This window comes from Mya arenaria, chromosome 10 (genome assembly GCF_026914265.1).
Source record: "Mya arenaria isolate MELC-2E11 chromosome 10, ASM2691426v1".
In the NCBI taxonomy this organism is placed as follows: Eukaryota; Metazoa; Mollusca; class Bivalvia; order Myida; family Myidae; genus Mya; species Mya arenaria.
The window spans coordinates 5,804,693-5,827,331 of record NC_069131.1 but is presented as its reverse complement, the minus strand read 5'-3'; the positions used below and the strand labels follow the sequence as shown (position 1 = coordinate 5,827,331).

At 34.9% G+C, this 22,639-nt stretch overlaps 1 protein-coding gene across 2 annotated transcripts; it reads left to right on the top strand.

Annotated features, from left to right (window-relative positions):
• The first annotated feature begins 5,804 nt into the window (after positions 1-5,804).
• Positions 5,805-22,315, top strand: LOC128206326 (receptor-type tyrosine-protein phosphatase kappa-like). Of its 2 annotated transcripts, none has more exons than XM_052908704.1 (21): positions 5,805-6,058; positions 9,469-9,668; positions 9,830-9,959; positions 10,161-10,237; positions 10,728-10,862; positions 12,847-13,013; positions 13,210-13,297; positions 13,493-13,557; positions 13,710-13,746; positions 14,024-14,127; positions 14,492-14,617; positions 17,141-17,289; positions 18,141-18,276; positions 18,660-18,788; positions 19,070-19,172; positions 19,394-19,470; positions 19,823-19,954; positions 20,180-20,317; positions 20,583-20,731; positions 20,907-21,042; positions 21,369-22,315. In XM_052908704.1, the coding sequence occupies exons 1-21, from the start codon at positions 6,027-6,029 to the stop codon at positions 21,435-21,437; spliced, it is 2,379 nt and encodes a 792-aa protein (XP_052764664.1). In that variant the 5' UTR covers positions 5,805-6,026; the 3' UTR covers positions 21,438-22,315. The 2 variants fall into 2 exon arrangements, with proteins under 2 accessions (XP_052764664.1, XP_052764663.1); XM_052908703.1 differs by having other exon boundaries at positions 8,277-9,668.
• The last annotated feature ends 324 nt before the right edge of the window (positions 22,316-22,639 follow it).

The window sequence follows — 22,639 nt, the reverse complement described above, 5'->3', positions numbered from 1 at the left end:
CCGTAAAATTATGTTAGTGTTATTGTTCTGTTCTTCCCTCTATTTTGTTGCAGGAAAAATGGCCTTTGTAAGCTTCATGTAAAGAACGATATGATCTTAAGCGATCCTTCCTGAAGAAGTAATAAAAATCCATGTATATTGTATGTCGCTTAAACGTATTTCATATGAAAGCTCTTTTCCATGTAAATTAAATAATGATTTCGATTAAACCTTGATGATTATAAAACATACATTTTTATTTCCGACTCAGTTATTTATTCAACGTATTGATTTAGATATATCATTGGTGTATAATTGAGGTAAAAGTCATGTTAAGAAACACGAATAAACCTTACATAAACACAACTTTACATTTACTGACGTGTTTGCAAAGTGTTTGTTATGTGTTAATTAGTCTTTAAAACATGCAGTAAATGCCTTTCAATAATATAACAGTGATACACCTCTTCGTCAGTCAAAATAAAACAAAATCGTATGTCAAATAGTCAATAGGTTTGTCAAGCATTATGTTCTGTGTGTACCGAGGACTTTTCTAAACTTGTGATATATCTTTTTCCGTTACAGGGATTTCAATAAAAAAAGTCGAATCAATTTCAATTTAGGCCTCATTATCCTGTATAAAATTCCGCTCCTGTGACCTCATTCTTTTCGTGTTTTTTTATACTTCAACGGTTGTCTCGACTTATATGGTGTAACCATAACCTGGGTTTAAGTGAAAACGTCAACTCCCAGTTATTTGGTGTCCAAAAGTCGCCAGCGGATTTATGTGGTCCCTTGTTATTCGAATACAAAACAAAATAACCAATTTTAAAGGTTTTACTGACTAAGAATTGTTTCAGGAACAATATAATCCCACAAATTAGTAAAAAGAGTTTAAACTAAACTAGGTGTTGTGCAACCAATGAACACATTCTTAATATCTGAACAATTAATATTTGCAGTCGGACTCCTCCGGGAGGGACATCGTGAAACGAATGAGTATGTCTGGAAAACTGAAGTTCGATTTGTAATTGAAATAATTTCTATAAATTGATGGGAAAACTATATAAGAACCATTTTTGAATAAATTAAATTGTTCCTAGATTCATTTTGATACATATTTAAATGAATCTTTGAATCGCAAACGTTCAAAATATCTTATATTTGTTATACATCGTCTACCCCCCATTTACATGTGTTATGCCAATGTTTAAAATACAATTCTACTTAATTAATGTCTGGAGCAGTATAATAATTAAGTATGTAAACCCCTTCTAAGGGGCGTAGGTTAGAAATGGGAAAGAGGGGCACCATATCACCTTTATTAACCACAAAGTGATCGACACAAGGAAGAAGTTGTTCGACCGCATACACGATGGATTCAAGAAAAAAAACGATTAGTGGCAATATCAATTTGATATTCAATCTAGGGAATGTTCGTGTGTCGCTGTGTTTAAATGGGGTATAGATACGCGGAAAGATGATGTACAGACAGTCTTGGCCTCGCGTCAGGACCTACCGCCTGGGGCGAGTGTTGTACCTTCTTTTCTCCCACCTCAGATAAGTAGATCCAATAATTTAACCATGCTAGATATTCTTATCTTGCCCACGGGCGAAGATAAAATGCCCGTATGGAACTCCTTTATTAATGGTCACAACATTGTAATTACCTCCCTTGTTGAAGACTGTCGTCAGTAGCATCAAGGAAATCTTGTCTTATGGTAATATTTAGAACGCTAATCAATTATTTCTCGCTTCAAATGTCACCATAAAACAGTTTTCAAGCAGCATTCAAGAAAAATGCTTCATTCTCCTTAGAACTATTTAAAAAGACCGATTTGACTATTTACATTAACTGGATCATTGCGCGCATATCCATGACAACCACGTGCTATCGCATATTCATACGCAATTATTTTCACTAAGCACAAAAGAGTTCCAGCAAAAAATACATTGTTACTTAATTTTGTTTAACTGAGGTGGGAGAAAAAGCATCTACCATAGCCGCTCGTGTAAGATAGATTCATCCCGACCCTCGCGCAGGGTGTTTTGCGGAAACTCGGTAAACCTCGTTTCCGCAAAACACTCTACGCTCGGGTCGGAATGAACCTATCTTACACTCTCGGCCATGGGAGATACTTATAATCTTATATTGTGCATTTTCTTGCCTGCTGTAACCGCTTTTATACCGTATCAAATATTTAAGAATAATTGTCAAGTGCACCTTTAAATATTTTTTAGAGATTAACTGCACTACATTCATTAAAACAAATCATTTTTCTTAGTGTAATTTTACTGTATGGTTTCTGGTGGTTGTTTCTCAAGTGAAATAATACGTTACTGATTTGTTTTGCAGTCATTATTTTCTTGGAAAAAAAGCCTCACATAATTATTTCGATTGGTTTAACAATCAAACAGATACAAGTGAAACTTACATATATTCATAGCATTTCAGTTTTTTTCAAATTGAAAACATAATAAATTAACAATGTATATAGATTTCACTCTTTTTTCAGTTCTGAAATGATTTTGAAAAACGCACGTGCACTAGGTGTTTTAAGGAATGCCATAACGGTAGATATTAGCAAAGAGTGGTTTCTATTTGTTATTTAAAATATAGGAACAGTGGGTTTGCAACGACACGTCTGTTTAAGTCTGAGAAGAAAACGTATGCAATCGCAGACAACATTACACCAGAGACATATTTAAAATCCAATCGTCAATTCTTCATCCAAGTATAGGGCCGTCGATGTCTGACCCTCAATCAGACAATCGTTTTGGCATTGGCATAACAGGATGTGGACATCATACACAACAATTTCAACTTTTCGTATTAAACTATTATTAAATGAGTCATTCATGCTGCATTTTGCATATAGTCATAATAACTTGTAATTTTTATACCCGTTTCATAAGTATTGATGTTCTTCCAGCTCACGAAAATGAAATAGGCTAGCTGCTAACTACGCGTTTGGATACCAGGGCACGTTTTTGGCATACATAATCCCGCCGGAGGATTTATTCCGACAACCATCGCATTGCTCATCGGTATCGCCATATATAGGGAGAAAATACCGAAATACACGGTTAATAGATTGTCAACGTTTTCCGGGTGGTTCCGTGGTCTTGTGTCACACTAGTCAATCCAGGGACAGCAGTTTCTATTCCCAACCGCAACACTTATATACTAATCATCTTCCGGGATGGACGTTAATCGGGGTCCCGTGTGACAGTTCTATATTTTGCGGCACGTCAAAGAATTTGATTGGCTCAAACCAGGGTTTTATTGTGTCTGTGCACCATTCTTGAATTATTTTAGATAACTAACACTCTTACCAGAGCACTCGTCGAATGGGCAAGGCCCGAGTGCGAGTTTAAAGAAGCTTACACACCAACTGGTGGTTGAAGCAATTCAGCAACCCAGTCATAAGTGCAAACAATGCTGCTTTTTTACAAGAGTAATGCAATGATGAAAACGGCAATAGAGCATGTCATTGGACAAACAACATGTATATGGTTTATTAATAATGGCATATATTTTGTTGTATTGTTTATTAAGGTTCATAAATCTTCGTCTTAGTGTGAGAGTAAGATCACAACCTAGCCCGACTTTAAATTAAAATAAGCTTCATATATTGTTATGAACACAGCAAATAAAATGCAAGAAATAATAATTTGACAATATAATGAAAGGATTGAGGAGATGGCTACATAAATCATGGTTACCGAACTGGCATCTTAACGTTGTCAGTAGGACTAAAACATTCGAACGGGGTCTGCCGCGAAACATTCAGACCACTCTACCGGCTGAGTTAAGTAGTCAAATTACATTATATATAATATTGAACCTTTCGGCGACATATACAGTACAACATTTGGGGTACTTCTCCCAAAGGTTGTACTTTTTCATGAACATCCGGCGCTTTACCTTTAGGCGACAGTCAAAAATTGTATATTCTCGATGGCTAGTATTTTGGGAAAAAAACATCATTAATTTTGCTTTACTACATTTAATTATGCATATTTTATGAAGGAATATGCAAAGGATATATTATTATAGGATATATAGCATGTAATGATAATGTCTTCCAAAGGTTGTTCAAATAGGCAAAATGTCCCAAAGGTTGAATTTGTATATATATATATATATATATATATATATATATATACAGAATTGACATTTTGGTATACTGTATGTAACACCTGAAAAAAATAGTACAGTAACTAGACGGAGTTGATTTTGTACATCCGGGGTCGGTATAAATGTCCCGTTATACATGCGTTTGTTCTTCATACGTTTGAAATTGGTTCGGTCTCTAAACGTAAGCCCCAAAAGGCGTATGGTCTTAATTGCTAAATGATGAGTGTTCGGTCTGTATGCATATGTTCCCCATAGAACATATCGTGTTTTAGAGGCCTTAGCAGAACAGTTATTTAAGGTATGAGCTAAACGTTTAATGTTTCAAAGTGAATATAGAAAATGGCGTGACATGAAACTTTCTTTTAGTCAAAGTGTACCATTATTGTACCTATTTTAGCTATTTTAAATTGATTTTTTTTTGCGGCTTGTGCATTTAACAAGGGCACTATACGGCCATTTTATTGTTTAAACACCTATTATATCTGGTGGCGTGGAATCAGTATGCAGTTTTTGTTCGATGCAGAATCCGAATAAGAATGCGTGTGTAATTAAGATAGGAGCTGTAAGACATGTTGATATTTATAACAAAAGGCAATTTGTTACCAATAAGAACGTCTCGCATATTCGTTACTTCAAAATTACCTACAAGATACACTTATAAACTATTCAAGCAGTTCATATATGTGCTCATAAAATTATTACTCTTGTTACTAATGTAGGGACGCCTACTGTAAAAGAATTCCTCGCAATTATCTGGTAATTTCAATGGACACAAAGCTAAATAACAAAATGTATGTATGAAATAAAACATCAAGAATACATTGAATACTACCAAATTCACCATTTATCGCTGACAAGTGTTTTTATTGGAGGATCCCGCCGCCACCTTTAACATTTCGACGATGTTAAAAAAGTATAAATACTTTTCTCCGGATAAGAACGGACGTTTACTAAAATACATGTACATATGTTTATGTAGTGATTAAGTAGTGTAACATGCCAATTACTATTCTCACTTTGTAAACAAGCAATTGTTCAGCTTATACATTTAATAATGTTTTAATTAAGGTCTTTAGAACTGTTCTTTCGGTGCGACAGGCTTTTATTCGTCAATTAAAGTTGTACGTTATAAGCCTTTTGGTGCCCATACGTTAAATCGAGAACATGAGAAACAAGTGGATCAAGGTTTCTCTTTAGATTGTAATAATGTATTTATTAATCCATCAATAACGCATTAACATTGATGTTGGTATGATTATTTGTATGAGTGAGTAAATGTGTAATCAATTAATGTTTCTAGCCCGTGGAGGCAGAGGCTTAATTCAAATTAAACGCGCCCCTCTGTTCAATAACATTATGCTTAAGCCTAAACATCAATCGCACCTGATATAGTCACAAACTCGACTATATCCTGCTAGAAAATGGTTAATGTACATTAATTTTTAAGTATAATATGAATACTTTTTTATTTAAAGGTTCTGCCATTACACTAACATTTTAATTTAGCCATCCTAAATCTCCCGAACAAATATCTCTCTAAAGCTTTGTATAAATACAATTGCACCGTTTCGCTACGGTTTTTCTATTTAGACAACCTTTATCCATTGCCTTTGAGCTTTTTAATATGTGCAGTCGACTGTAGCATTAATACTTGCTTATCATGGTCTAGGACATTCAACGAGTACCCGCTCATGACGAATTATAACTTCCGTGTTTAGTACAAGCGCTGTAGGTTTATACAGTCAATGATTCAGTGGATCTATATGAGTGAGACATATTTGACTCAAACTTTAACAATCTGGATATATTTACAAGTTTCTTTTCTTATAGTCAGTTGAACAAATAACTCTAAAATATAGGAAACTATGATTACCGACACGTGTGCACGTATTACATGTACTAGTGTATGCATGCTGTTAATTTGGAGTCAACTTACGTGTAAGTTGTTTAACCATTTCCTTTCAAATCACCTGTATTGTCTGTTTTCTCTTTAAATTCATTTTTTTGTTATTAAGATGTTATATATATATATATATATATATATATATATATATATATATATATATATATATTATATAATAGGTTAGTGCATCGGCTTGGGAAAATTTATCTACAACGGAATATTTATTAACGGGTAGGACGATAAATTCAGCAACCGAACCAGTTTAAATTTTAACATCAAATGCAACACTAAATTTGTATGCACAGTATCCTGTCATACACTTTATGTATATTTAATACGTCATTTCAACAATATAATTGACGGAAGGAAACTTTTCTTTTGCAAATAAGTTAATAACAACATGTTAAGCATGTTAAAGGAAATAGTTAGGCGAATTTGTAAGAGCAATCGCCATAGAAATATTTTACGTACCTTACAGACCCTAAACTTAAGGGTCTTTAACAGTGTACAAGTCGTTTTAAAGACCAAAAGTAAAAATGTTTAAAAAAAACATTTTTTATTTAGTTTTGAGGTTGAATATGTAGCAAGCACAATGTATGTATCCGATGCAACATGTGCAGCTGTAATTTGGAATTTAGAAATTTTTACGATTTTTGTATCAGATTTCCAATCATAAAGCATTTACATTTTTCCCCAATATGACTTAATACAAAATGAATATTTTGTGTCAAAATGGTCAGTACTTCCACATAAACAATGTCTTGAGGCTTTGTAGTGATTGCTCTTTTAAGGAAGATATTTGCATTTTTGTAACCAGGAAATTAATTTAATTCATGCGTTTTATTATTTTTTTGAATGTCTTTCTTTTTCGAAACGCAATCATAAAGAACAGACAAAACGTTGTTGATTAGGTAGTCTGGGCATTTTGACACAAAACGTGCTAAATAAAGTTATAATGTCGTCATGTTTTTCCAAAACTATTTGAACACGTTTTTATCCATAATCTGATTAAATCGTTGTTGTTTTTTTGTAAAATTAGGTCAACTCCTTATTTCACCAAAACATGTCACAAAGAATGTATGTTTTACATCCAAAAAAGATCGTTCCTCAAGACTTAATAAAAAATGAACTTTTGAATCGGTTTAATTTTTGGCCTTCGCCATCCATTTTTGAACTGCGGGAGGCCCTTAAATTTTATATAGTTCAGCGTAAGAAATATCGATTGTATTTTTACATGTTTTATAAATTCTTGACGCCATTTTCGGCTTTCTTGCAATAGTACTGCCCACTGCCAATGATCATCACTCAACCAACTGACATCTTAAACAAGATGCCATTCTGACGACCATATAAGCGTTGTGAAGTAATATAGATATTAGGTACACACATGTACTTAAAGAGTCGAATATAGTACTTCGTACGTCTAGCTTACGCATTTAAATATCATTTTTCTCAAATTTCTCCAAACATGTATGCTAACATAATATATATAGAACTGCGTCACCACATGATATCATTGAGCTTTTAACTCACTGTGAATTAGAAGTGAACAACGTGGAATAGTATTGCCGGTACTGTTGTTACAACAGATACTAAACAAATACCATACCCATAAATCTTTAAGGGAAAACAATTCTAAAAACATCCTCTATTTAGATAAAGTAGTATGTGGAACAGGACAGTAGACAAACAGATCGATGATAAAATCACGTGGTCATTTTTCAATATTTAATAGTCAATTTTCTCTTATAGCATGTATCAAAAACAAAGATTCATTGACAAGCACATTAACTTAAAGCTAAACCAATATTAGGTTTAATAGCAAATGTATCAAACACAAACAAATAACAAGAGAGACACACAGTGTCTTAAGACAACAAATACTTTACACATTCATGCACCATTACCAAGGATAAGTAATGGTTCATGAAACCGTCCTGGCACGTTCAGTGAAACCTTGGCGTTTGCATATCTTAATTTGCTATTATCGGTACTTCAAAGTTGTATTGGCCCGAGCTAAGGCGGTAGCCAAGCTATTTTTTCTTAAGTCAATAAATGCTGTGTATCATTCTTTTTGTGTTGTCCTTTTGACAAAATGTTAATGCATCCTGTGTAGCGTTGTGTATCGCATTGAACGGATCATTAATCTTGAGCCTTTACCAAGCTCGTTGTTTTTCACTGCTGAGGTCGTCCTTGTAGGCTTTATCCTATTTTTATCGTAAGTTACAATTTACAACATATTTATCTCTGTAGTTGGTCAACCTTGTCCGGTGTATTGCAAATCTTGTGGCCAAACGGGAAATCCAAAACAGTGCACATCTTGTGCGATAGGGCACAACTTGTCGGATGGTGTCTGTACATCATGTGATTTAGGATACTTCATGTCGTCGAATGGTGGCTGTAAATTGTGTACGTACGTAGGAACAAACTGTGTAACATGCAAAAATGAAACACATTGCGAGACATGTAGACCAAGGCACTGGGACTTCAAATGTGGTTCTTTTTGTTCAGCCGGCTGTATTACAGACACCTGTACTATAGATGGGTCGTGTACATGTAAACCAGGGTATTATGGATCGACATGTCAATTTAAATGCTCCACGAACTGCCTTACAGGCATATGTGGAATCAATGGAGAATGTGACTGTAAGAAAGGTTTTTATTTATCAACATGTGACGGTGAGTGTATCTCAAGCTGTGAAGAATGCACAGATGGTTTTTCCTGCTCGGTTTGTCCTCCTGGAATGTATAACACAGGTTGTAGTTCAACGTGTAACTGCAGTGGTAGTTGCGACATTTTCACTGGTGAATGTATAAATGAAACCACGTGTCCTTACACTTGTACATCATGTAGTGACAATTCTCAATGCAATGGGTGTACTGTTGGGTGGTATGGTCAGAAATGTAACTATAAGTGTGTCGACAGCTGTAATATGGGATGTGGGCAATATTCAGGAAATTGTAATGGATGTTATGATAGCTACTTTGGATCCCAATGTGATAAGGTGTGTGATTACTGTCGTGGCAATTGCAATCAAAACGGGGAGTGTACCGCGTGTTATAATGGCAAGTATGGACCATTTTGTAATAAAACATGTTCTGAGGTATGTCTTGGCAATATGTGCAACCAGAAAGATGGGTCATGTCAAGATCAGGTTCAGTGTCCTGTGAATTGCATAAGCTGTATCGACTCTCATACGTGCACCAACTGTAAGAATACACATTACGGCTATTTATGTGAGTCAGTGTGTAACAGTACGTGTGTAGACGGCCGTTGTGACATAGAATCTGGTCGTTGTGAGAATTGCGAGTCATCATATTATGGGGACTTTTGCGATAACCGTTGTAGCCTTACATGTGCGGCTGACTGTGAAAGGCAAACTGGTGCTTGTTTAGGGTGCAAACCGCTAACATTTTATGGACCGTTTTGTAATATTACTTGCAGCAATAACTGCAAAGATGAGCAATGTTTACAAGAAGAAGGTTTTTGCTCGAATGGATGTATCCCTAACCATTATGGTACTATGTGTAACAGCATCTGCTCCGAGAACTGTGCAAATACGACAACGGAATCAAAATGTGACTCTTTGGGAAAGTGTACTACTGGATGTTTCGATGGTTTCGTAGGCGATACATGTATGCAAGGTACGTTGTTTACTGTGTATTACATTTTGATAATTGTAATTAATTATAAAGTAACAAATGTATATTTTCTAAAAACCGTTATTTAGCATTTGTAAATAAATACGTTTTAAGTGTCCTTTAAATCGGGAGGCACGTAAGTGTTTGTATTAAAAATCATTTAGTTAAAGGAACAGATACGGGGAAAGGGAAAAGCGAGGACAATTTGTTGGCAGCTGTTATTGGTGGAGCAGTCACAGGGGTGTTTGTGTTGGTTGTGGTCATAGTTCTAATTGTTGTCGTCCTGAAAAGGAGGTATATTATTCGACAATATGTCATTGTTTTCTTTGAAATCATACTTTCTGGAACGAATATGGAAATATATTAATAGTTTTATTTCGATTATTAAAAACACAACAAATACAAAATACTGCTTCACGTAGATATAAAAAGAACTTACTTATTTACGTTTTTATTTCGGTTTGTTTGTTTATTTTTTACTGCATTTGTATCTAGGAGAATAAACAAACCCTATGAAGATCGAAGTGAAGAAACTGATCATGAATACCACACAATAGAGCCTTTTCAAGGAGGTAAAATGTATATTTCCTTTCATTTTAAAACAGTACTTAAAAGTATTACCATTATTGTGTATTGATAAAATCTGTAATTACAAATCGGTATAGGAAATAACAGTATCATTTTATTCTTGAGAGAAAAAAACTCAATAATCATGTTTCCCCATGTTGACAAATAAATGAACGGTGAAACTGGACGTGGTGAAAAACAAAAGGTTCTTTGCGTTGTACAAAAGAATAGCCAATTTAAGTTGATAAATACCAAACATCCTAAAGAAAATTTATTTTACATATTAGAAATCAGTAAGCAATTCCCGTTTTATCTTATATCAAAATCTGATGGGGTAACCAGGCAACATATGTTTACCAATGGCTGGACAAATTGACAAGCTAAAAAGTACATCGGATACCTAAATTTATTCAATAATATCCCCAAATAAAGACTTTAAGTCGTACTTGTAATTCGTATTTCCCAATGTATGTTTTGAGATAACCCATTTTCCAGAGAAGCAAGTTTCCACGAACACATCAACCACACGTTCAGTAGAAACTTCAAACGTTATTTACAGCCATGTTTCGGACAGAATAATACTCGGTGGTGGCTTAGAAACAGCAACAGACGATGATGATCTAGAAGTTGGTTAGTTTGAAACATATTTTACATAATGATAATAAGCGTTATAATTAGGTATGTATATATACGGCTGTTAAATTTATGTAATAATATTTTAGCACAGGTTTGCAATTATCATGTTATCGTCGCCTTCAACAGTTTCTATGTCGTTGGATGTAGCGAATTCGTCATTTCATTTAATTCCAGTTTTATGTAAACTTCCTAAAGTATGTTTAAATATGCTCATGTGAACGTTTTGCCTTTGATTTATGCATACTTGACAGTTTCAATGTTCGTGTAATTATCCACCTGTGATAGTTTTATTGCCCGTGTAACAATGCAAATATGACAGTTGCATTTCCCGTGTAATAATGCACACGTGACAAGTTCATTGCCCGTGTAAAAATGCACAAATGACAGTGCCATTGCCAGTGTAATTATGAACCTGTGACAGTTTCATTGTCCGTGTAATGATGTATCTGTGACAGTTTCATTACCCGTGTAATTATGCACCTGTGACAGTTTCATTGCCATTGTAATCATGCACATGTGACAGTTTCATTGCCTGTGTTATTATGCAACTGTGACAGTTTCATTGCCAGTGCAATCATGCACATGTGACAGTTTCATTTCCCGTGTAATTATGCACATGTGACAGTTTCATTGCCCGTGTAATTATGCACATGTAACAGTTTCATTGCCCGTGTAATTATGCACATGTGACAGTTTCATTGCCCGTGTTATTATGCACATTTGACAGTTTCATTGCCCGTGTAATTATGCACATGTGACAGTTTCATTGCCCGTGTTATTATGCACACGTGACAGTTTTATTGCCCGTGTAATTGTGCACCTGTGACAGTTTCATTGCCGGTTTAATTATGCACATGAGACAGTTTCCTTGCCATTTTAATTATGCGGCTGTGACAGTTTCTTTTGCCCGTGTTATTGTGCAAATGTGACAATTCCATTGCTCGTGTTATTATGCACCTGTGACAGTTTCATTGCCCGTGTAATTATGCACATGTGACATTGTCATTGCCCGTGTAATTATGCACATTTGACAGTTTCATTGCCTGTGTTATTATGCACATATGACAGTTTCCTTTCCCGTGTAATTGTGCACATGTGACAGTTTCATTGCCCGTGAAATTATTCATATTTGACAGTTTCATTCCCCGAGTAATTATGCACATGTGACAGTTTTATTGCTCGTGTGATTATGCAAATGTGACAGTTTCATTGCCCGTGTAATTGTGCACATGTGACAGTTTCATTGCCAGTTTAATTATGCACATGTGACAGTTTCCTTGCCATTTTAATTATGCGGCTGTGACAGTTTCTTTTGCCCGTGTTATTATGCACATTTGACAGGTTTATTGCCCGTGTTATTATGCACATATGACAGTTTCCTTTTCCGTGTAATTGTGCATATGTGACAGTTTCATTGCCCGTGAAATTATTCACATTTGACAGTTTCATTCCCCGTGTAATTATGCACATATGACAGTTTTATTGCTCGTGTCATTATGCAAATGTGACAGTTTCATTGCTCGTGTAATTGTGCACATGTGACAGTTTCATTGCCGGTTTAATTATGCACATGTGACAGTTTGCTTGCCCGTTTAATTATGCATCTGTGACAGTTTCCATGCCTGTGTAATTATGCACAAATGACAGTTTCATTGTCCATGCAAATATTCACATGTTACAAATTTGTTGCCCGTTTAATAATGTACAAGAAACAGTTTCCTTAGTGCTCATATAAAAGTGCACCTGCTACAGTTTAATTGCTTGAGCAATACTGCAAATGTGACAGTCCCATTGCCCGTGCGAATATGCACAGGTGGCAGTTTCATGGCCCGAATAGTTATTCGCCTACAGCAATTGTATTGTCCATGTATGTATGCACCTAGAACATGTTAATTTCAATTTGTGCATGCACCTGTGACAGTTCAAATGAACCGGACAATATCACATTGTAATATAAACCCCCATCAATGCACAATAGATTTCGACGAAGAGAGTAGGTCCCAGAAAAGGAAACTGACCAAGAAAGTTGAGGAGAACGTTTACTACATTGGCATACAGGATATAGAGAAACGGAAACTGAAAGTGGAGGAACTTGCGGCGTTTGTGGCTGGAAAGACTCTGGATTACTATGAGGAGGAATTTGATGTACTTATCAGTTTAATACATATCATAACAAAATATAAAGCATTAAAAGTACATTTTATTTTTGTTTGTTTATTTCCTCAGATATGTAAATAAGTAAAACAAATATAAAGGACTATAAATGCTGTAAAATCAATTCTAATAATTTTCACTATGAAACGGATTTCGTTGACTTATAATTGCCCTTTATTTCCTGCAGAAATTCTCTGACGGCCTCACAAGGAGCTGTGACGCTGCCAAATTACCTCAAAACAAAGCAAAAAACAGATACAAGGCATTATATGCATGTAACAATACTATTGAAGTTAAATTAGTTAAAGTATAGAAATAAACCGATCAATGGGCAGTAATCACTAATAAACATTCATTATATATTTGTTCATTTAAACATGCATTTTTGGTTATTTTTGAATTGATATCAAGATTAGTTGCTATTTGAGGTTTGTCTGTATATATTATTAGGATGCAAATTTTGTTTGCAGATGATGCTACGAGGGTGAAAGTGACTGGTTTTGATACTGATTACATCAATGCTAACTACATCGATGTATGTAAACAATAAAACGAATACAGATCAAATGCTTGTTTACTATAGCATTTGTATTGTGAAGAAGTGTTGAGCTTAAATTGAAATGAATCAAAAACATATTAAGTAGAGTTATAACAATTTTGAAATTTACTGTGATAATCTATTTGCAGGGTTTCAATGAGAGAAATGCGTACATTGCTTCGCTTGGTAAGAACAAACATTGCATTTATACGGTTTAGAAATTTACGTGTCAATGAAACCTTCATTTTTGCTTGCTTTGATCCTCCAGTAATTAATTTAACTGGAACATTACAAATCAGTTACCTGTGTACTATTCTGTTTTAAGAATGAGACGGACTACTTTATTACACGCTTTCTTTAAAGAGATAATAATACGAAACAACCAATTATATACATGCATGAATGACAAATACAGCATACAGAACCCGATTGCTACCGTTTCTATGGTGTTTTTTATCCCCAGGTCCAATGTCGAAACAGATGGGAGACTTTGGCATGTTCTGGAGTATGATCTGGCAACAGAAGGTGGAGAAGATTGTCATGGTTACCAACCTGATGGAAGAAGGGGTATAAATTCAATGATTGTCCAAACTTAATCCCGCGGATATATGTTCACGTAAACATTGGAAAACCTTAATTAAATATTCAAGTATACCAATATTTTGAAAAGTATGAATATATTGAAAAAGGTTTCATTCACTAAATGCTTTTTTTTTCGAGATTCGAATTCCATTTTAGTATATAACATATTCGCAATGTTACCATTGATATGAACAGACATCGACATTCAAGTATGTGTTAGTCAAATTCAATTCGTGCAATCGCTAAGGCTTTTGAATGTTGAAAGTATCAACTAGTAACACACGGAAACTCAACACTATTTTAAACAGATTGTATAATTGGTATCTTAATCCTGTTTTATACCATTCAGAAGGAGAAATGCGAGCAATACTGGCCTCGTGTTGGGACCACTAAAGACTACAGCGGTGTGAAGGTCATCTGTCAGAGCGAGGATGAGTATGCAGAGTTTACGAGAAGGTTGCTGCTCCTAAATGATGTAAGCGTAGTTCGATGTTATTGTAACATAAATGTATTATTACATACACAACTTTTGTTCATTTTTATAATAATTTCAATGCGTACCTATATGAAATATTGTTTTAACATGTGACTTATAGGAAATATAAGAACCTTTGTTGCCGCGACTGCAATTAAAATAATTGTTTATAATGCATATATTTTTTTTTCTTAATGAAATATTGTTCCTTATTAACGAACTTGAATCTTAACACCTATTATAATATGTAGTAACATCAATCAGTGAGTCGGGTGTATGTACTTTCCAATTCAAACACTTGACGTTACAAGCATTCACCATAACTTGTGAAAATTAGGCAAAATACCCGGAAGATTAAATAGTACTCAAAACTTAATGTTAAGCGTCCGTAAATGCTGATAATTATTCTCACTTCACGCTATACAAATAAGCACAAAAGAACACAAAAATACTGCCATTATACGGAAGAATATTCATAACCTTCTCTGTGCAAGCATTACTATAGCATTAAATGTGTTCGTTTAAAGTCCTTAAGTGCTCAATTACATGAAACTATTTATACTGATATCAATATACACATTACAAGCGAAGGTAACACACTTTAATTTGTATCAAGCTTTCTTTTTAGTTTGGTAGTTGACCAAATAATAACATATAGTGGAAACTGACATATGTACTTGATCTTATTAGAGAGAGGTATTTTTTCGCCAACAACCCTAAATGTTAGTGCCTGTCCATAAAAACGCACTTCAGTACCGCCCATGTCTTAAAGGACAATGTTTAAAAGCAATGACTTCAGTATCTTATGAAAGTTTCTTAAATACATTGGTAATTAATGAAACAAAACACACCTTAACAATAATTAGAATATTACGGTCAGCTACAGCGCGGTGAAGGGCACCTATCAGAGCGAGGAATTATGACTTAAAAGTTCCGTTGACGCGACTGAATCAAAATGCAGTACTCGAATTATAATATTAATTTAGTGTATGCAATTATTTGTTGACCTATGAAAAGGTACTTTCGGGCTGTGGCCACACACTTTCTTTAGCGCATGAAATATTTCAGCCATTGTGTACCTTATGTATTTTCTATATTTACCAGTGTGCTTAGACGACCAATTTAAATCTTAACATTCATAATCGTAGTCATCAAATCAATCAATGATTCGGATGTGTCTACTAGTTTAAACCATTGAACGTCTCAACCATTCATTATGTAGTTGGACAAGGCTTAAAGAAAATATAGGCAAAATACACGGAAGTTTAAGTAGTGAGCAAAACTAAACTTAAAGCTCCCGTAAATGCTAATGATTATTTCGACTTCACGCTATCGGAATAAACACAAAATATTTACAGAGCGATAGACACTGTATTGAAACTTTTAACCTCCTGCTTTCAGTTGAGAGTGAAGCGATAAAATGTTTATTTACTTTATATTTACGTATTATATTACATTTTTAAAGCGATGTATCCAAATTATTCTGCTTATTGATATCAATATCAATATAAACATTGCAAAGAAAGATAACCAGCTTTTACTCGTCATATGCTTCCTTATGAGTTGCTGTTTAAAATATTACACAACTAATACAAACTTATTCAATAATAATAATGATGTTGAAAGGTAGAAAAAAGTGAACTAGTCAAAGTATTAAATAAATAATGCATTACAAAACACTATCCGACATAAACGCTTACTTTGTAGACGGATCAATGCTCTTAAGAACGGAGTTGAAGTATATGTTTCTACCTGGAGTACACTTAAATGTAAAGATTGTTAAAATCCACTTCCGTAATGGAGTTTTTATGAAAAAAGAGTCAGGTAATTTGGTGTCAGGATGAGAGTGTATGTGATGTTTAAGATTGCAAAGAACTGTATCAATTGAAACTTGGTAGCAATATGCCATCCCCTTGATTACAACACCATGGCTGTATGGCATCAACAAAAGAACAACATTAACAATGATGCATTGTTTGAGGTATATACAATTTACAACTATGCACCAATCTTGACAATCTCATTTAAAACAGATTCATGATGTTACGCTATTGTTTCACAACGTAATGCAATGGAAATCAGCGTAAAGCGAACGCGACGAGATTATTAACCGGAAAACATTTGATTGTTTCAGACGTAAGCAACAATTAAACTACTTTAAATTTTAATGACACCGCCTTTGAGCCATTTTAAAAAATATAGGCAATATATATATGAGAGGGAAACAGAGAGAGAGAGAGAGAGAGAGAGAGAGAGAGACAGACACAGACAGACAGACAGACAGACAGACAGACAGACAGACAGAGACAGACAGACAGAGATAGGGCGCAAGGGAGAGAGGGCGCAAGGGAGGAGAGGGGGAGGTGTCCGTAAAATATTATAGTATATTATGGAGTCCACAAAAAGCAGGTTATTTCACAAACAGGAATATATGGCCTGATTCAACGTACAAGACGCTAGTATGTTTAATTAATAATAGGGACAAATACCATCAGCTAGAATACATAACAATATCTATTTCAGGGCGAATCTGAGAGGCAGCTGCACCACCTCCACTTCACGGCCTGGCCTGATAGGGGAATCCCAGAGGACGTCACAGCGCTGATTGAGTTCCGACATAGAGTGCTCAATTCTACTGCTCATCTCGCCGGTCCAACGCTGGTTCATTGCAGGTGTGGATTATTTATCGTCATATTTTGAACGTTTGCACCTGTTATAAAAGTAATATTTGAGAGCAATATAGAGAATTCCAAACAATTGAACATAGAATTGTTCTTATTTTGTACCAGTTCGTGCCAACGAGGAATTCGTACCAAGCTTGTTTGAACTAACGGGGTTCGAATGGTATTGCAAGTGCGAGATGTTTTTATTGCATATTTAAGAGCCCTTGCCATGTTATGAACGTCAAAGATCAGAGTGTCACGGTGCTGATAAAGTTTAGAAAGATGGTTCTCATTACTGATTGCCCCTGTACTTGTTTATGTCCGAACGCTTCATATAAGCAAATAAGACCATTATTTTAATTAATACGTCCTTCGAGAAATGTTTTACAACCCTGATAAGGCTTTATTGGACCATTTCAAAAAAAACAAAACAGAACGAACTAGGGGAAGTAATATCGCTCTCAAGTGCAAGAGCATTAGGACAGACAGATATCACAGATTATGTGTATGTTTAGTACTGTGATTTTCTTTGCAAGTGTTGAAACAGAATCAGCAATAAGCACATCTGAAGCTGTGTTGTATCTCCCTCAAAAGGCTCATGTAAAGGCTTGTAGTAATGGTGTCCTCCTCTCATTCAAGAGGTCCTGTTTCCGAGCGCCACCAGAACCATTACTTGGCCTGTAAATTATGACACTGATGACACAGAATTGGTTTCCGAACGGACTCGAGAGTGATTTATATCATCTTTCAGCACTCTTTATAATGGAGTTCATAATACATTTCTATAAATTAATTAATAGCTCATAGCCTTAAACCATTTGTTGCGATCGATACATGTTATGTATGGCTGTTCCTTTCAGTGCGGGAATCGGTCGAACAGGGACCTATATTGCGTTAGATATTCTAACAAAGGAAGGAAATTCGAACAAGGCCGTTGAGATTCCAGGATGCATCATCAATATGAGACAGAACAGGCCAAACATGGTCCAGACAGCGGTAGGTTGATATTTAAATCCTTGAACCACAAATAACGTAGCGTGAGTGACGAAGAAATAGAGAAGTACAGTACAGGCAATATCGATAAAACTGTATTTTTTACTTTATATATTGCCTTAGAAAGTGTGTTCTTTATTTTTTGTAACTCAGTTATGCACGTCTTTAAGATATGCTTCTTATACAATAGCTGGACATATATTGTCTCAGATAAAAATATACTGTCTCCCTTTGCAGCCTCAATTGCTTATCAGTTTTATAATTTCTCTTGCAAGTTTGTTTGTCTACGTTTGCATGTTATATTTGAACTACGCACTGTTTATGCTTGATTTGTGATAGGCCATTCCTGAATCATGAGTATATCAGTGTTTATTTCCTTATTTCAGGAACAGTACGAGTTTCTACACCTTGCCCTGGTTCACACCCTGACATTTAACTGTGAGCAGATACCAGGAAAACAGTTTCAGGACTACATGATCGAGACAAGCAAGGGCGATCTTATCAGGCAGTTTAATGTAACGCAATGTGATATTTGCTCAAAGTGTGGATGCTTATCAATCTTCAGTTCTCTCAATAAGTAGTGTTATACCGAAAATTAGACAGCGATGTTTACTTGGTATATAAAGTGTTTTATCCAGATAAAAACAGTCAAAAGAAAGTAATATTCCACCGATTAGGCTCAAATTGATAATTATTTTCAAAATGTATTAGTAATATGTTTCTTTGAAACATAAGTAAATGCATATATGCTCAGAACGCAAACGAAAAGGCAATGTAAAGTATTTCTCCTTTGTAGAAAATTACAGACTCTCCCCATGTTCACGCTGACGGCGAAATCCTTGCTATAGAACGAAACAAGTCTGAGACAGGAAAGAACAGAAGTGGAGCAGATATTCCAGGTACACGTTTGTAAAGAATATCCCGTACCCATTACCCACTTTACGAAACACCCAACATATATCAACAAGCTATACGTGACGCTTCAGCTCTGCTGACCATATATCATGACCAGTATAACTGCGCGATGTTGAAATGACATTCGGTAATGAAATACTGCGCTATTAAAATCTAAAATTATGGTAACTAAAAAGGTATATAATAAAAGGGTTATTACTTTCAGGCGATGAATACCGCCCTCGACTTTATCTGGGAATAAGATATGGAGATTCAGACTATGTCAACGCTGTCTTTGTTCATGTAAGGGTGTACTGTGAAATCATTTATATATATACATATTATTATGTAACATTTTCAAAGAACATAATCAAGTTTAAAAAGGCTTTTATTTAAAAAAAATTCTCTTAACGGTAGTTTCTCCAAACATATACTGCCAGTTTAATCTGTTAAATATTTACGTTATGAGAACCTTCGTTTGAAAATCCTATTCTGATTGCTTAGATCAGTGCATTCATACCGTTACCTTTAACTGCAGTAATATGTTCGTATATCGTGCTCGCCCTCGCCGTACATTCATACCGTTACCTTTAACTGCAGTAATATGTTCGTATATCGTGTTCGACTATCGTAGTACATTCAATTTATATTGCAGGCGTTTCAAGCGAAACGGAAATACATCGTCGCCCAGTCTCCGATGCCAAATACTGTTCAGGATTTCCTTACTTTGGCATACCAAGAACATTGCTCCTGCATTGTCAGCTTTGAGCAAAGCGATGGAAAAAAAGTACGATTAAGATGATCAATAAATTCGTGTCATTTTGTCAAAAGTCTGTAATGAGTCGACACGACGAAATAACATGATATGCACAGTTCTCTTTTACTGCTCTGTTATTCCAAGACGGAAAACTATGATAAATTTCAGTTATTTATTGTAGAAGATGTATATGTCTTAATCAAATCCATATAAATGGAATTTCATTAAAAACGAACTTAACATTATTTCCACCAGGATATAGGTGAATATTATCCAGCGGACAATCAAGAACTCAATAAAGGTCAACTGTCTATTTCATGTGGGAGGGATAAAGTCAAAAACGAGTACAGTATCCAGAAATGGCTAACTATAGAGTTCAAGAGAAACACACAGGTTAGCTTATATCAATCGTATACATGTAACTGAATTTACATCGTTTGAAAGAAGATGATTTTTTTTTTAAAAACAAGAAGGAATATTCGACGTAAAAATGTATAGGGATGTCATCAAGAACAAAGCGTAATTTTGAAACTTGCATTGCTTTCACTGAACAGTATAAAAAAAATTATTGATTTCTTTTAAGTTTTAAACCAGGGGATTTCTATGACATTAATGGAAATATACGTCTATATGAGTGTAGCTTAAAATTTTGTTACAGAGTAAAGGTGGCAAAAGCACATTGCGACACTTTGAGTTTACAGACTGGAACCAGACTGGAAATGTTCCACGCAGCCCTGCTTACTATGTTGCATTTCTGAGAGATGTCAAAATGGCATCGTCCAATGGGCCTGTGCTTGTCCACTGCAGGTAGTACAAATTCAAGCTTTGTAACCCATGCATTGTCGTTGGATTTTATTCCCAAGCTTATTTTTACATATCTCGATTGCGGGTCTTTGGACCAAGTATGGTTTCATTGGGACAACATATGGTTTCATTTGAAATTATTTTCACTTTAATCAATCTAATATGCTATCTTTTTCAGGGATGGGGGTAGTAGGAGCGGGCTGTTCTGTGTAATGGCATTCCTCTTGGAGAAGATGGAAGTAGAGCACGAGGTCAATGTGGTTAACGCCGTAAGGAAGGTCAAGGCCAGGAGACCCAACGCCGTACCCACTCAGGTTCGCTTGGCATTTTAATAGGATCAGATTTTAAAATCGCATTTACATGTATATGTGCTTAATACAATTGCACATTATACCAGTATTCCAAATAAATAAATCCAGTATATGTAAATTTCTTTGGCATACACGCAAAATTTGTATGTGTTTAACAGGATGAAATAGTGTTTACTCTTACAGAGAGTAACGATGATACCCCATACCTTCAAGTAATGTACGATATAACATATTCAACCTAATATCCATTAGAAACAATGCAAAGAACGGTGACTCGTAACAGTGTTTCGCGTGTTACCTAAGTGTGTTGATGTTTTTTTTATTTGTAGGCACAGTTCGACTTCTGCCATGATGGTCTTTTGGAGTTCGTCCGTTTGTTTAAAACATACTCCAATTAGGCGGAGCTGTATAATGTGCCTTTGAAAACAATACTATCTTGACTGCTTATTCTGTCGTCACTTTGATGCTTATTTTTGTTTGATATAAATTGCCTACCATTATGTAAAGTACGGGACCGTTCAAGTTTAGCAGTTCACACGATAACATATTAAAGTTCATACAGCCGACACAATAACTTTATGGCTTTATTTAGAATATACAATTCCAACATTAAGTTCGGCCCCCACTTATTCCTGAACTTAAATTATTTTTATTAACTTGGTACAAATGGGAACAGCTGAAATGGTTTATACTCAAACAATACTTCTGTGAACATACCTTCTGCATATCTAAATGTATATACGTGTATATAAGCTACTTCTTTGGTGAACTTATATAAAATCAAACAAATTGCTTCGTTTGTATATCATATGAACGTTTTGTAATTGGATTTTGTTTACCTGAAGCTATGCTTCTATCAGTACAGCTTTATCTGTTACTTCGTCCACATATGGGTTATATACATAAACACGCTCCTACATGCTTCAGCCTTATGCTAATTCTATAAAACTAATCGTGTTGTCTTAATGTGTAACTTAATACAATGTTTAAGAACTTCTGCAACATGTTGATGGGTTTATTCGTAAATTAGAATATGATCAACTGTGTATATATTGAAGATTTGAGATACTTTTCTATCGTCGTTCATAACTACCCAGGACGTACACACTTTCGACTAGAACAAAGACTGCTTCCGCACATGGGAAGATTAATATGTAATGTAAAATGTGAGTGTCTACAAACTGCTGCTTTGTTTCGACTTTTTCTATAAATGAAATATAGCTTTGCGATCAAAATGCTTTGAATGAGTGTTGTACTAAATAAAAAGCTGACTATTTGTTGTTATTTGTTTATTACATGAACATGCGGACTCTTGTGATATGGATTGTACGAAATCTCAAAGAAATTAAGCAATTAGTTAGTTCAACCGACCAACATAATAAATTCATTTATATTGTAAGTATACAAGAAACATGAATACACAAATAAATAACACTTCAATCGAATTAATGCATCATTCTAACATGAAAATGAGCCGCGTCCAACGCACGATATGGGGCTTTAAGACATACACTTGCTTTTCTTGTTTTAACAACTATTTCAATTACGTAGTATTTCGAAAACACCTCTAAAAGGTATGATGATACCGTATAAATATTAT